Genomic DNA, 13,343 nt, shown 5'->3' on the forward strand with positions numbered 1-13,343 from the left:
AAGGCGGAAAGGAGATTATTGACAACCTAATAGATATTATTTTTGCCCTGTAACGCAGAGTTCTGTTGCGATCGCGTAGCACATAATTATTGCCAGTTATCATAGATTATCTGATCTTGCTGATCTTGTACAAAAGTAGTTGATAGCTAATGAAAGCAGAGGAAATTAATCAGTTACCCTGATTCGAACGAAATGTTGACATCAGATTAAATAAAGCTTTTAGGTTAAGTACGAATTTCTGTTCACATTAGCTGTGATTAAGAGAATACTGTGCGAAACAAATGCAAGAAAAGTGGAACTATATAGAATTTTGCATTTGATCGTTTTTGGCATAATTTTAAGAAGACCAGGTTATACAAAAATTCAATCAAACATCAACAAACAAATCATGAAGTGCTAAGTTCGTGTTGAACCAACTGTTTATACTCTAGCAATTTTCAGGGATCAAAAGCGAAAAAATACCTTCTGTTATTGGTGACTAAATTGAATATTTTCGGCAAAAATGAGGAAAGAGTCTATTAGAGAAACTTATATCAATATATAGGGAGTAAGGGTCTTCAACCATGGTATAAGCCGGTTTCATTCATATGAAGGGCTAAGCCACATTAGGTTTAAGAAAACATATACATTTCATTGAAATGTCACATACGAGTATACGAGTTTATTGACCAACATAAATGGTTTTAAGTCAGTAGGAAAGAAATCATTTTGTATTACCGGAAGTTTGAAATTTTTATATTAGGTAACGGCTGTTTTCTTTTTAGATGTGTGGTTTTTAATGAGGCTTTTTCGGAGTTGGTCTATTTGAGAGCTGGTACTTGATTTGTACACAATTTGGTTTGCTGGTTCATTATCAACAGACTGGATAACGTGCTGCCTCAGAGACTCGCCCAAATGAGAATCGAAAAATATCGCTGCTATAAAGCAGAGTATCGGAGAAGACCCGAATGCACGCCATGATTATGATTTTTCGTGCTTGAATTGGAGAATATTGAAGTGGACGACCATTGGTCTCAACAAGGCGGCGCTACACAGCCAACGAAACAAACAAAGGGATAAGAGGCATATTAAAATTTCTCATCAAGAAAATAATTAGTGGCATAATTTTCACTCGAAATTATTGTGTTTTGTGCATACTAATCTTTAACCTTTCGAGCTGTTTAATAAGTATGTTATAATTTTGAAAATTTAGCAATAAAAAGAACATAAAATTATCCAAATGAGTTCCTGGGCAAGGTGCTGCCCTACCATTTTCATGTAATGCACAACGCTGATTAACTTTTGTGATAAGAATATAACATTATATGCAATTAATAATATATAAGACTGTACGAAACGTCTTTAAATTATTAACAAAAACGTATTTGTTTATAATTTACACATGTCTCTAACTTTAAATATATGAAAGTGTTTATATATAAGAAATCTTTGGTATTTACAATGTCACACGCTTGAAGCTTTGAATTCTGCATTTGAAGTAATCTGCATATTTGCACTGCTCACCATGGCCTCCACATATTTTCATCCTGCGGCTGTTGCTCTTGCCGTGCTAGAGCTTCATTGGGTCGCAGTAGATGCAACTGGTGTTGGGCGGCTGCTGCTGCTGCTGCTGCAGCTGCAATATTTGCCGAAAGAGGATTGCTAACCATGTTCAATTGTGCTGCTTCTACTGTCGATATTGCACTAGCGTCTAAGCGGGCTAGCTGATGTTGCTGTTGTGTGGCATTCTTCTGCGAATCGGTTGATGTCATCGAGCTCACAGAGGTTGAAGCAACAGAAGTTGCATTAGAGAGCACAGAGGCAGGACGTTCCATATTGATGTTACTAATCACTGGCGATGCTGTACTAGCAGCTGGCATACCATTTTCTTTTGCAGCCATAGTAGTAGCTGCATAGGCAGCAGCGGCATGTGCGGCCTCTAAAGCACCGGGTAGAGAACCATATGTGCTAAGTTTGCCGGCTATTTGAGCTGACAGTGGAGGCACGTGATTCATTTCGATCAGCCGTTCGAAGTCTGTGCGTGTGGTAATTGCATCCATGACAGGATGGGTATTTAGACCCAAGGCTGCTGCTAATTGAACATAGTGTGGAGGAAGTACAAGGATCCCTGTTGGGTCATTTACTTTAAGATGTTTGTATGTGTCCAAAACATTTGAACACAGCTATGTAAATAAACGAATAGATATTTAATTGATTAAGGTTTTTGTAACGGATAATTTATTAGACGCTTTCTCACTTTACTGCGTTCTTCAAAGTTCTGCACAGCATTGATATCGATTACGTTCGGTATATCGCCAGCAGAAATCATTGGCCGCATACTTGCATCACTTCTACTTGATCCTGCACTACCCTGAGGTCCATCGGGATTATTGTTCTCATCCTGTGTAGAAAATTAATTCGAAAGTTATTTTGTGTTGTCCTAAAAATATCGCATAGAATTACTTGTGAACCTAGGCGCTCCGAACAGGGTGAATTTGTGGAATGTGCTACGGGCGTCCCAGTAGGACTAACAAAATTTGCTTTGGATGTTAAAACATTCGAGGCGGCTTTACTGAAATCTAATGGGTTTGAGTCTTGGCTGCTATAGTCCAACGAGTTATCGTCCGGTTGACTGAAAAAGGTAAAGAAAATCATGTTTTAATATGGCCGTTTTAGGAGACACTACAAATCGTCTTAATAAGATAAATATTATTAAAGAATGCTAAACTTACGGTTTCTTTGGCGCAGTGTTGATATCGTAACAACTGCTGGATGGACTATCGGCATATGTCGCTGTGGAATGTGGGCATATCTCAATGTCAATTTCAGCAATACATTGGTCCAAATGTCGTAAAAGCCGCGCTTTTGACCCCGGTTCCGACAGCGAAGGAATATTTCCCAAAGGTGGCGGTTCGGGCGTGGCCAAGTAACGTGCAACCTCTCTAGCGCAGTCCGTATATCCGGCTCTATATTTATTGATGGCTACAAAGGTATACAATTAAAAAATAAAAATATGAATATAAAATAAGAGCATTTTGCTGTACTTGTGTCATCGAGATTACGGTGCCGCTGAAAGTGTCTCACTGTTAATTCGAGTATATCAGCTTTTTCCAATTTCGTGTGTTTGGTTTGTCCATCTGTGGTTTTTGACTGATTCTTTGTCGATTCCAAAATCAGAGCCTTTAGTATGGCCAAACTTTGATTGATACGTGCACGTCGTCGCTTTTCCATAAGTGGCTTGTTTGTTCGTTTCGTAATGTCCTGAGATGATGTTACATTTTGTGATGATGTGACTAGACCTATTGATTTTACTGCTCCTGTAGATGCTGACGCAGAAAATCCTGTTCCTGACAATTAAAAGCAAATTATTAAAAGTAATGTTAATTAAATTTTCATAAAAAGTGTTATACAATTTTTAAACGCAATAAAAATCGAATTTTTTATTACATACCATCTATGAAAATAGATGGGTCTATAAAGCCTTACTTAAAAAACGGAATATCTCGAGAAGTGTTAATGATAGCGATTTTGACCTCAAACCTTTTTTATAGCAAATAAAATTTCCTACAAGTTTGTCATGTACATTTGTTCTATAGCTCTTGTCATTTACGAGATATATATATATATAAATGTGGATTTCGTGGAAAAATCAGGTTAAGAGCTCCGTACTATCACGCCGGTGTGAGTTTCGACTTTGTCTCAATGGACAATTTTGTAGAGCGTTCAATTCTGAGGAATATGTGTCTAAAGTCAACGCCTCTGAGCTATAGAAATCTAAATATAAAAAACGATTGTCGTGTATTTTCAATGGAAAATTTCATGATGGGATTGAAAAAAGTGAACATCTAATCTACATATTTATTGTATATAAAAATTATGTGTCTTCTTGTTTGTCCGCGATGGACTCCTAAACAACTGAACCGCTTTGAGAAAAATTCAGCACACTGTGTCCAGTTCGAACCAACTTAAAAGATAGGATAGTAAAAATAATTCATAAATAATAAAATAAAATACAAATATAAAATAAAATAAAATACAGTATCAAATGAACGCTCTATTAAGTGGATATCTCCATTAACCATACACATTGGTCCGTCCCACAATTAGTTGATGTTTACTAAGTACAATCTATTGTATAAAGCGGACAACTCTATTAACTGGACAGAAAGGCTGATAACCAGACATTGAGAAAGCAGCCTTAAATTCGTTATTTCGTTCCTCAAATGATTTCGCCCTTATTCCTAAATAAATTTTTCACTGCATTATTAACTTAATATATGAATAATAGTATAAAATGTATAGCACAGCAACGCGTGGCCGGATCTAATTATCTAATCTATCTAATTTCAGATCGTTATCTCAAAAACTGAAGGACTAGCTCGTATATATACAGACAGACAGACAGACGGACAGACCCACATGGCGAAATCGACTCAGCTCGTCATTCAGCTGATGATTTAGATACATGTATATTGTATAGGTATACCGACGTTCCCTTTGACTTGGCTTGCCATTTCAATAAATGGTGGTGGTTTGACCCCTACACCCTTTGGTTTCAGCACAAAACATCTTACGTGCTGGGAAATTTTACTATCATTTTCGGTTTCAGCAACCCAAAATTAACAAGAAGCAGCCTCTAACATCAGAGCCACAAATTTTTTGCTTGTTGCTACTAAGTATAATAGTTTTGTTCACTTAAAGGTTGTATGTATCACCTCAAACTAATCAATCGATCGGTAGGGTTATACACATTGCCAAAGCCTTCAAATACAGTCAAACTCTCTCTAACTCGACTCCTTCCGAAAAAGCTGAATTTTTATCCAAACGGAGTATCGTAAACAGGTCTCTTTGAAGTTGCTTGATTGTGTGAATTCCGATCCCACATTCATGGAGAGCATCAGAACTTCCGATGAGACATGGGTTTATGAGTTTGACATTCCAACGAGTCAACAATCATTGAAATGGAACCCGCTTTCAGTCGATCGAAGAGATAAAACAAAAATCGCTGAAGGAGTTGAAGGTCATCCTAAAAAGTGCTTATGGAAAGAGTTTCGAAAACTGCAAAAATCGTTGGCATAAGTGTATTACATCTGGTGGGGATTACTTAAATAGAAGGTGACAAAAAAAAATATTGATGAATAATTAAATATTTTGCAATTACCGGGTACTTGCAAGCTGTAACTTCAGTAAAAATTTAGTTATCATAAGGAACCTTGATATACACTGTGCCAAAAAAATAAGGTGACATTTGAATTTAAACTGCGCGCGTCGAAGGATTTGAAGAATTATTTTTTTTTTTAGGTTGGTAGTACTGTCAGTCACATTTATGTCAAATTTCATGTCAAAATATTCATTAGTGTTTGAGATACGTGTAGATTTGTAAGCTGTTAAAAGTGAGTGTACCGTTTTTTGCGATGTCGAAATTTGTTGAGCAAAGAATTTGCATTAAATTTTGTTTACGGAATCAATTTTCTGCTGCGGATACGTTGAGGATGGTGCAGAAAGCCTTTGGTGGTGAGGCTATGTCTAAAAAAAATGTTTACAAGTGGTATAGTGAGTTCCAAGCCGGCCGTGAACGTGTCGAAGACGAAGAGCGTCCAGGGCGACCATCAACCTCAACCGACGAAGCTCACGTTCAACAAATCAAAGATTTGGTGTTGAAAAACCGTCGATTAACAATTAGAGACCTTGCTGATGAAGTTGGCATATCGAAAGGCTCAGCCAATACCATTTTGAATAATTTTTTGGGCCTCAAGCGCATCAAATCTCGACTTGTACCGAATACATTGAATTTCTTGGAAAAAAGGCGTCGCGTTGAAATGTGTGAAACGATGCTTTCCGACTACCAGGGTGTCATGAAATGCATTATAACTGGCGATGAGACTTGGATCTATGCATACGACCCCGAAACAACCGATCAATCGAGCGAATATCGTGTCAAGCTGAGACCAAAAAAATCGCGCCAAAGTCGCTCAAAAATCAAGGTCATGTTGACTGTTTTCTTCGATTATCGTGGTGTTGTGCATTATGAATTCCTTCCAACCGGTCAAACAGTCAACAAGGAATATTATTTGAACGTTATGCGTCGTTTGCGTAACGCTATCCGCCTAAAAAGGCCGGAATTGTGGAAAGACAATTCTTGGTTTTTACACCACGATAATGCACCATCCCATACTGCCCTCGTAATTCGTGATCATTTCACCAAAAACTCAACCCATATCGTTCCGCAACCACCGTATTCACCTGATCTGGCGCCGTGCGACTTCTGGCTGTTCACCAAGCTCAAAAGACCGCTCCGGGGACACCGTTTTTATACGATAGAGGAGATTCAAGCCGCAGCGAAGACGGAACTGAAGGCCATCCCGGAAAGTGACTACAACCAGTGTTTCGAAGATTGAAAAATCCGTTGGCATAAGTGCATTGCATCGGGAGGGGATTACTTTGAAGGGGATGAAATTGATTTGGAAGAATAAATAAAGAATTTTCAAAATAAATACAATGTCACCTTATTTTTTGGGCACAGAGTATATGTATATTCCTTTATTTAAGGGGTTAAGGGTAGTTAGAATTAAAAAAAAAATTTTGCATTTCGTTAAGTGTAATATCTTAAAAATATTCTCTGAAAATTTCACGTTGATCCGATAATTAGTTTTTGAGTTATTCGACAAATAACAAAGAGAGCTCGGGCACTTCAAAGCGCTAGTGTGAAACTTTAAACGCGTTTTTCTCAAAACTATGTTTTTTGAACTGGTGACAACTGTAACTCGAAAACCGCTCAGTAGATTTTAATGAAATTTATACAGCTTTTAGAATACATAATAAACTCGGGCCTGATCGAAGGATTTTTTTTCAAAAATTTCGATTTTTTAAGACCAATTAACTGTTGATTTTTTCGCAAAAATTTAGAAAAAAATTTCCTAAGGCCGCCATTTTATTAACACAACTATAACTTTGGAAAAAATTTTTTTTTTTTTTTTGAAATTCAACACATTCTATAATAATGCCATATTACTACTTTTGTAAAATAACACGATTTAATAGTAAAAAAAAGATACTGAAAATTCTCATTTTTTCGTGCCTCTGACTACCCCTAACCCCTTAAAAAAGTATGGACGAGTACGTAGATGGGCGTAACCGGATCACTGCCATGCCCACAAAACGTCAATAAAGTGAAACCAATAATTGGTTATTGAATATTGATTTGAAATGTAATTTGGATAGAGTATCGCAGTAGTAAGGAGCACCTGTGGGAAAAATATTTAAAAAAAGTGGGCGTGGCAACCTAATACGTTTAATGTACATATCTCTCAAATCGTTCAAGCAAAAATTACCAAATTCACTAACATAATTCTTATAAGAACTCTTAACGATAGGGTGCAAAAAAGAATGAAATCGGATCATAATCTGACTTACTCCCCATATAACGGTACTGTTAAAAACTACTAAAAGCGCTATAAATCAATAACCAAAAACTCCAGAAACATTAAACTTAACCAGCGAAATGGTATTATACATATTTTTAAGAGCCGGTGCCAAAATTGGAAACTGGGCGTGGCACCGCAGTCTTTTAGGTGAAATTACGTACTTCGGGACCTGCTCTACCAATAGCAACGAAATTCAATGCATGACAAAGTCTGAAAATCGGCGAAATAGGACTACAAAGGCTCCTTCTTCCCATATAAAAAAATTTTAAATTCCTTTTGATTCTTTCATATATCAATATAACGAGATAAAACTTTGCACGAATTGTGCTTTGAAGTAGGCAACCTTATGACAAAAAAATGTCCGAATTGAATCGCAACTGTCAATCCTCTAGGCGCCGAATATTCGGACCCCACTACCTATAATTGACTTTTGACAGAAAATATCGGTCAATGTGTGAGATATATATTTGAAATTTCAAGAAAATTATTTTTCGAACTTTCGGGTGACTTTATACCGCATTCAAGGTGCGTTATAAGGTAAACAGGACTTTAAAAAAAAAAAACAGAACAAATATTTTTTTCGGCTAAATCAATTTATTTTATTCAAAATAGTCTTAGTCAAAATAGGCTTCAATATAGCTTTTTGCACGGTCCTGAAGCATATCGAACGAGTTTTTTAGCTCGTTAGACGGTATGGCCAACAGTATGCCGGGCAAGCCTTTTGAATGGCCCCTACGTCTGCATAACGCTTTTCTTTCATGGGTAAATGCTTTTTTCCGAAAAGGAAGAAGTCGCACGGTGCCATATCAGGTGAATACGGGGAGTGGTTAATGGTTAAAATGTGATTTTTGGTCAAATAATCATCTTTTGAATGTTGGATTCTGAGCTATAGTAAGTCGATCTGAACAATTTCTTACATTATTATCTTAAAACATAACCTGCGCCAACTTTTGTGAAGATTCTCAAATGTGAAAGTTTTCCACACAAGAACTTGATTCCAATCGTTCAATTTGTATGGCAGCTATATGTTATAGTGGTCTGATATCGGCATCCGACAAATGAACAGCTGCTTGAAGAGAAAATGATGTTTGCAAAATTTCAAAATGATATGTTAAAAACTAAGGGACTAGTTCGTATATATGCAGACGGACATGGCTAAATCGACTCAGCTCAACATCCTGATCACTTTATAGGGTCTCCCACGCTTCCTTCTGGGTGTTACGTGACTTCGTGACAAACTTAATATACCCTGTTCTGGGTATAATAAAATTAGCATAATCCGTATTTGGGAATATGTTCTAAAATTTTTTGGTCTACATATGTTCTACAAATACTGTTGTGCGTAAGTGAAAATGAAGGTAATTCGTGACCAACAGATACTCGTAAACGATTACTTATAAATAGACCGAACTATAAAACTTTCGCAACCGATGTGAATTAATGTAATTTTCTGAGTAAGTCACTCTACAAAAAGTAACGGTTATTTGATATTTCCCCAGATTCCGACATATCCGAAACTCTGCTAACAATTATGTCAGCTGATGACAGAGTTATCTAATATTGATTATATGAACATAACTCGATATTACTAGTAAGCATTTTCAGAACAGAAGATACTGATATTCCATTATTAACACAAAAAGTATATGGATGGTGATCACAAACGTATTTGGTGATTAATATTCTATTAATCAGGGAAATTCAAACAATTTTCAAATATTACTAATTCTAATAAGAAATAAATATTTTTTTGAAAGGATGTAATATATAAGTTTTATTGTTTCTTGTGCTTAAAAATTTGCCGCTTAAACTTTTTGCCGCAAAACATAAAAAATGAATTCTTCCAAAGTGGGATCTCAACATACTCTATTTTAAATTCGATGATTTTAAGATCTTTGAATGTTTAATTGTGTGTTTTATCGTGAGTTTTTTTTTTGTTTTGTTTTTAGAATTTTTGAAGGATAAAACATACTGATGTGGTGGATATTATATATAAGACAACAAAAGTATTGAGTGAGGACCAAACGCGCCATTGTTTTAAGTTATTTATTATTGGTAATTTTAGTAGCCTTCCTTATTCCTTACTATAATAAATTAAGATAGTTAATTTATGCGTAATTTGTTAAGAATGCAGGTAAAAAGTCAAAGCCAAATTGATTGCTAAATTAATACCGATTTTTTCGTATTTCACCAGGCTATATCTTTAAAAATAACGTGCAAGTTTTTGAGTGCCAGCCTTCTGAATCAGTTCAATCAACTAGATTGGATTATCTGTAACCCGCGTTATTCCCAGAACTATATTTATACTCTCGCAACAAAGTTGCTAAGGAGAGTATTATAGTTTTGTTCACATAACGGTTGTTTGTAAGTCCTAAAACTAAAAGAGTCAGATATAGGGTTATATATACCAAAGTGATCAGGGTGACGAGTAGAGTTGAAATCCGGATGTCTGTCTGTCCGTCCGTCCGTCCGTGCAAGCTGTAACTTGAGTAAAAATTGAGATATCATGATGAAACTTGGTACACGTATTTCTTGGCTCCATAAGAAGGTTAAGTTCGAAGATGGGCAAAATCGGCCCACTGCCACGCCCACAAAATGGCGAAAACCGAAAACCTATAAAGTGTCATAACTAAGCCATAAATAAAGATATTAAAGTGAAATTTGGCACAAAGGATCGCATTAGGGAGGGGCATATTTGGACGTAATTTTTTTGGAAAAGTGGGCGTGGCCCCGCCCCCTACTAAGTTTTTTGTACATATCTCGGAAACTACTATAGAATGTCAACCAAACTCTACAGAGTCGTTTCCTTCAGGCATTTCCATATACAGTTCAAAAATGGAAGAAATCGGATAATAACCACGCCCACCTCCCATACAAAGGTTATGTTGAAAATCACTAAAAGTGCGTTAACCGACTAACAAAAAACGTCAAAAACACTAAATTTTACGGAAGAAATGGCAGAAGGAAGCTGCACCCAGGTTTTTTTTAAATTGAAAATGGGCGTGGCGTCGCCCACTTATGGACCAAAAACCATATCTCAGGAACTACTAATCTAATTAATTTTACAGCAAAATAAAAAAATATGTAAATGACGGATAATGAAATCTCGATTATCACTTTATCATGCGAGAGTATAAAATGTTCGGTGACACCCGAACTTAGCCCTTCCTTACTTGTTTTAAAATTAGTATGTTTTGATTAAATCAAATTTAAAAAAACCTCTTTTGTCGACAAAAATAAAACGAGAAAAAAAGTTAGCTGCGGCAGCACCGAAGCTAAAATGCATTCACAGGTGCATTTCTTAGGGCATACCTGTATAAAAAAATCTTAATCTTGAATGTGAACGGTTTGTATGGCTATATGCCAATTTCGTAAAGATATATCGTCAAATAAAAAAGTTTTCCATACAAAGACTGGATTTTGATTGATAGTAGCTGTAGCTATAGTGTTCCGATATTGGCGGTTTAAACAAATGAGCAGTTTCTTGAGAAGAAAACGACTTGTGAAAATTTTCTGATTGATATCTCAAAAAACTGAGGCACTAGTTCACTTATATACAAATAGACGGACATGACTAAATCGACTGTGTTCGTCATACAGATCATTTATATATTTTTTTCTAGGCTCTCCCAAGTTTTCTTCTTAGTGTTATAAACTTCATGATAAACTTAATATACCCTGTTCAGTGTATAAGGAATGGTCTAAACGGATATTATATATGTACAATCCAAGAATGTAACACACTAAGTTAGAACACAGAAATATATGAAAATGTATCGTTATATTTTTGAGTTCTTATGCCACAATTTTAACGAGCACAACAAACCAATTATAATCAATGATCCTGTTATCAATCACTGCAATTTTGTGTTTAGAAAATCATAATCACAAAAAATATTATACTCTTATTACCAGTTGATGTTTTACTTTTAGCATAATCCTTGTCGCGTTTTGCTGTCATATTGTCATGTTTGCCGAAAAGCGCCGCGTATCCGTAACTAAACAAAGAAACGAAATGTTGCAGATGCGTCCACGGTACACATGATCACCACACTGTTAAGAATCCACTTAGTCCATTAGCAAACAAGGCAAGTGGCTATCAAAGCCAACGTCACTTTGTCTTTGCCGTCTTAAGTTTGTGCGGAAATAGCAATGTCACAATCCGAGTACTCTACAAGTGCGTATGCATTGTAGGCGAACAACCGTCGCAAGTTAAACACAACGAAATTGAAAGCGCGCTGCTGACTCGTGTGTTTTAAACAAACTTGTAGGCTACAATTAAATACTACCACCCGCACAACTGCACCATAACCCGCATTGAGGCCAGACACAAACGGCAATTACGTCTGTAGTTACACTAGCACTGTGTCAGCGACGGTGCCGACGATAACGTGGTTGCGTTAAATTGCTTTAAGCACAATGCGTTCAAATGGAATGTTTCGCTAAACGATGTTAACCACGAAAAATAAGCAAATTCGAACGAAACGAAACGAAAACGTATCGAAGCGTCCACACGCCAAGACGTCGCACGACGAACTAACAGAATTTAAATCAAAACTGAATCATTATCCTTGGTGCTTTTCTAAATATCCTGGCCGCGCCGACGACTGCGACGACCATGCGCCACATACAAACATACAAATATTCATGTGAACGTATATACATATGTATGTACATATGAATGTGTATGCATGTGTGTCGAAGCGAATCACAACAGTGGCATGCTATGCCGCATGTCGCATACCGAGTCGACTCGAGTTCAGTTCAGTTCAGTTGAGTTGAGCTGAGCTGAGCGCGGCAGATTGGAGTCAGCTAACCACCAGCAAAACAACAGAAACGACTATAACAACAACAACAACAATAATAATAATAGCAACAACAAGTACAATAACAACAAAGAATACAAGAATGGCGCGAGCAATGCCAGTAGCAGTAGCAACATGCGCCAACGCCAAGTAATGGCAACATTCGCCAGTTTGTTGGTTGGTTCCTTGGTTGACTGGTTGTGGCAAGTTGTGTGCACGCGGCTGTGCCACTGGGGCGTTTGGGCGGCAACCGTTGGGACTTAAAGCCCGTGCAAAACCACGACGACGCAACGACTATGCCATCGACTTACGACCTGACACCAACATCGGCGTTGTTCAGCAAAACGAGAGCACCGCCAACACGGTGAAGAGGATGATGATGACGTATGTGATGTACAACGTCTGGCACTAAAATTGCAATATGACTACAAAGATTAGCTACATACGTACGTACGTACAGTAGTTTGATGTATGTCTCCGATTCGCCAGCAAAAGACAAGCAATGCCAATTGACAAATGCATTAGTTTAAAGCGATATACCCAATGCCATTCATTGTATTAATCTTTAAAACACTTAGTTGCATTAATAGTTTAGCATTTTATAATGTAGATCGTGATAGAAACGCATCATTTCGCATAATGTTTGCCAAACTAGCCCAACGCCCTCACAAACAGCATCACTTGGCATACACTGACTTTAAAGACAAATAATACAATATGCGTCGACTGCTGGGCTCCAGAGATGTCGTGTGGCTCGTCAAGCGCTTACACTACAGCCCACCTATTCCCATATGTGTACATACATATGTATGTATATACATACAACCGTTCAAATTTATAACAACGCAGAACGACGTTTAGAGAAACAAAAAAAAAACGTCAACATTGCGGATCTGCGATCCACACTGTCTAACACAGGGCCATACACACATTATGGTTTGGTAGCTTTTACAATTGCTGCTGAAGTTTCGTCTGCGTCTACGCTTTTCTGTTTCCCCGCCTCCGACACCTTCGAAACTGAAATTGCCGTTTACGTTATTTGCCGCCGCTGCTTGTTGAGCTCTTGGTGTCAGGGTGGAATTCCCTTGGCGTGTGTACTCAAATGTATTTCTCTGCTTTCCCTTCAACGTCTGAC

The 13,343-nt window shown here is 37.2% G+C and overlaps 1 protein-coding gene across 1 annotated transcript; it reads right to left on the reverse strand.

Annotated features, from left to right (window-relative positions):
- Positions 1 to 2: 2 nt before the first annotated feature.
- Positions 3 to 12,949, reverse strand: LOC105225633 (hairy/enhancer-of-split related with YRPW motif-like protein). The gene is made up of 6 exons (XM_011204184.4): positions 11,316 to 12,949; positions 3,024 to 3,326; positions 2,712 to 2,961; positions 2,443 to 2,611; positions 2,237 to 2,380; positions 3 to 2,162 (listed from the first exon to the last, which is right to left on the reverse strand). The coding sequence occupies exons 1-6, from the start codon at positions 11,362 to 11,364 to the stop codon at positions 1,500 to 1,502; spliced, it is 1,578 nt and encodes a 525-aa protein (XP_011202486.1). The 5' UTR covers positions 11,365 to 12,949; the 3' UTR covers positions 3 to 1,499.
- Positions 12,950 to 13,343: the final 394 nt, after the last annotated feature.

Source organism: Bactrocera dorsalis, chromosome 1 (assembly GCF_023373825.1).
Source record: "Bactrocera dorsalis isolate Fly_Bdor chromosome 1, ASM2337382v1, whole genome shotgun sequence".
In the NCBI taxonomy this organism is placed as follows: Eukaryota; Metazoa; Arthropoda; class Insecta; order Diptera; family Tephritidae; genus Bactrocera; species Bactrocera dorsalis.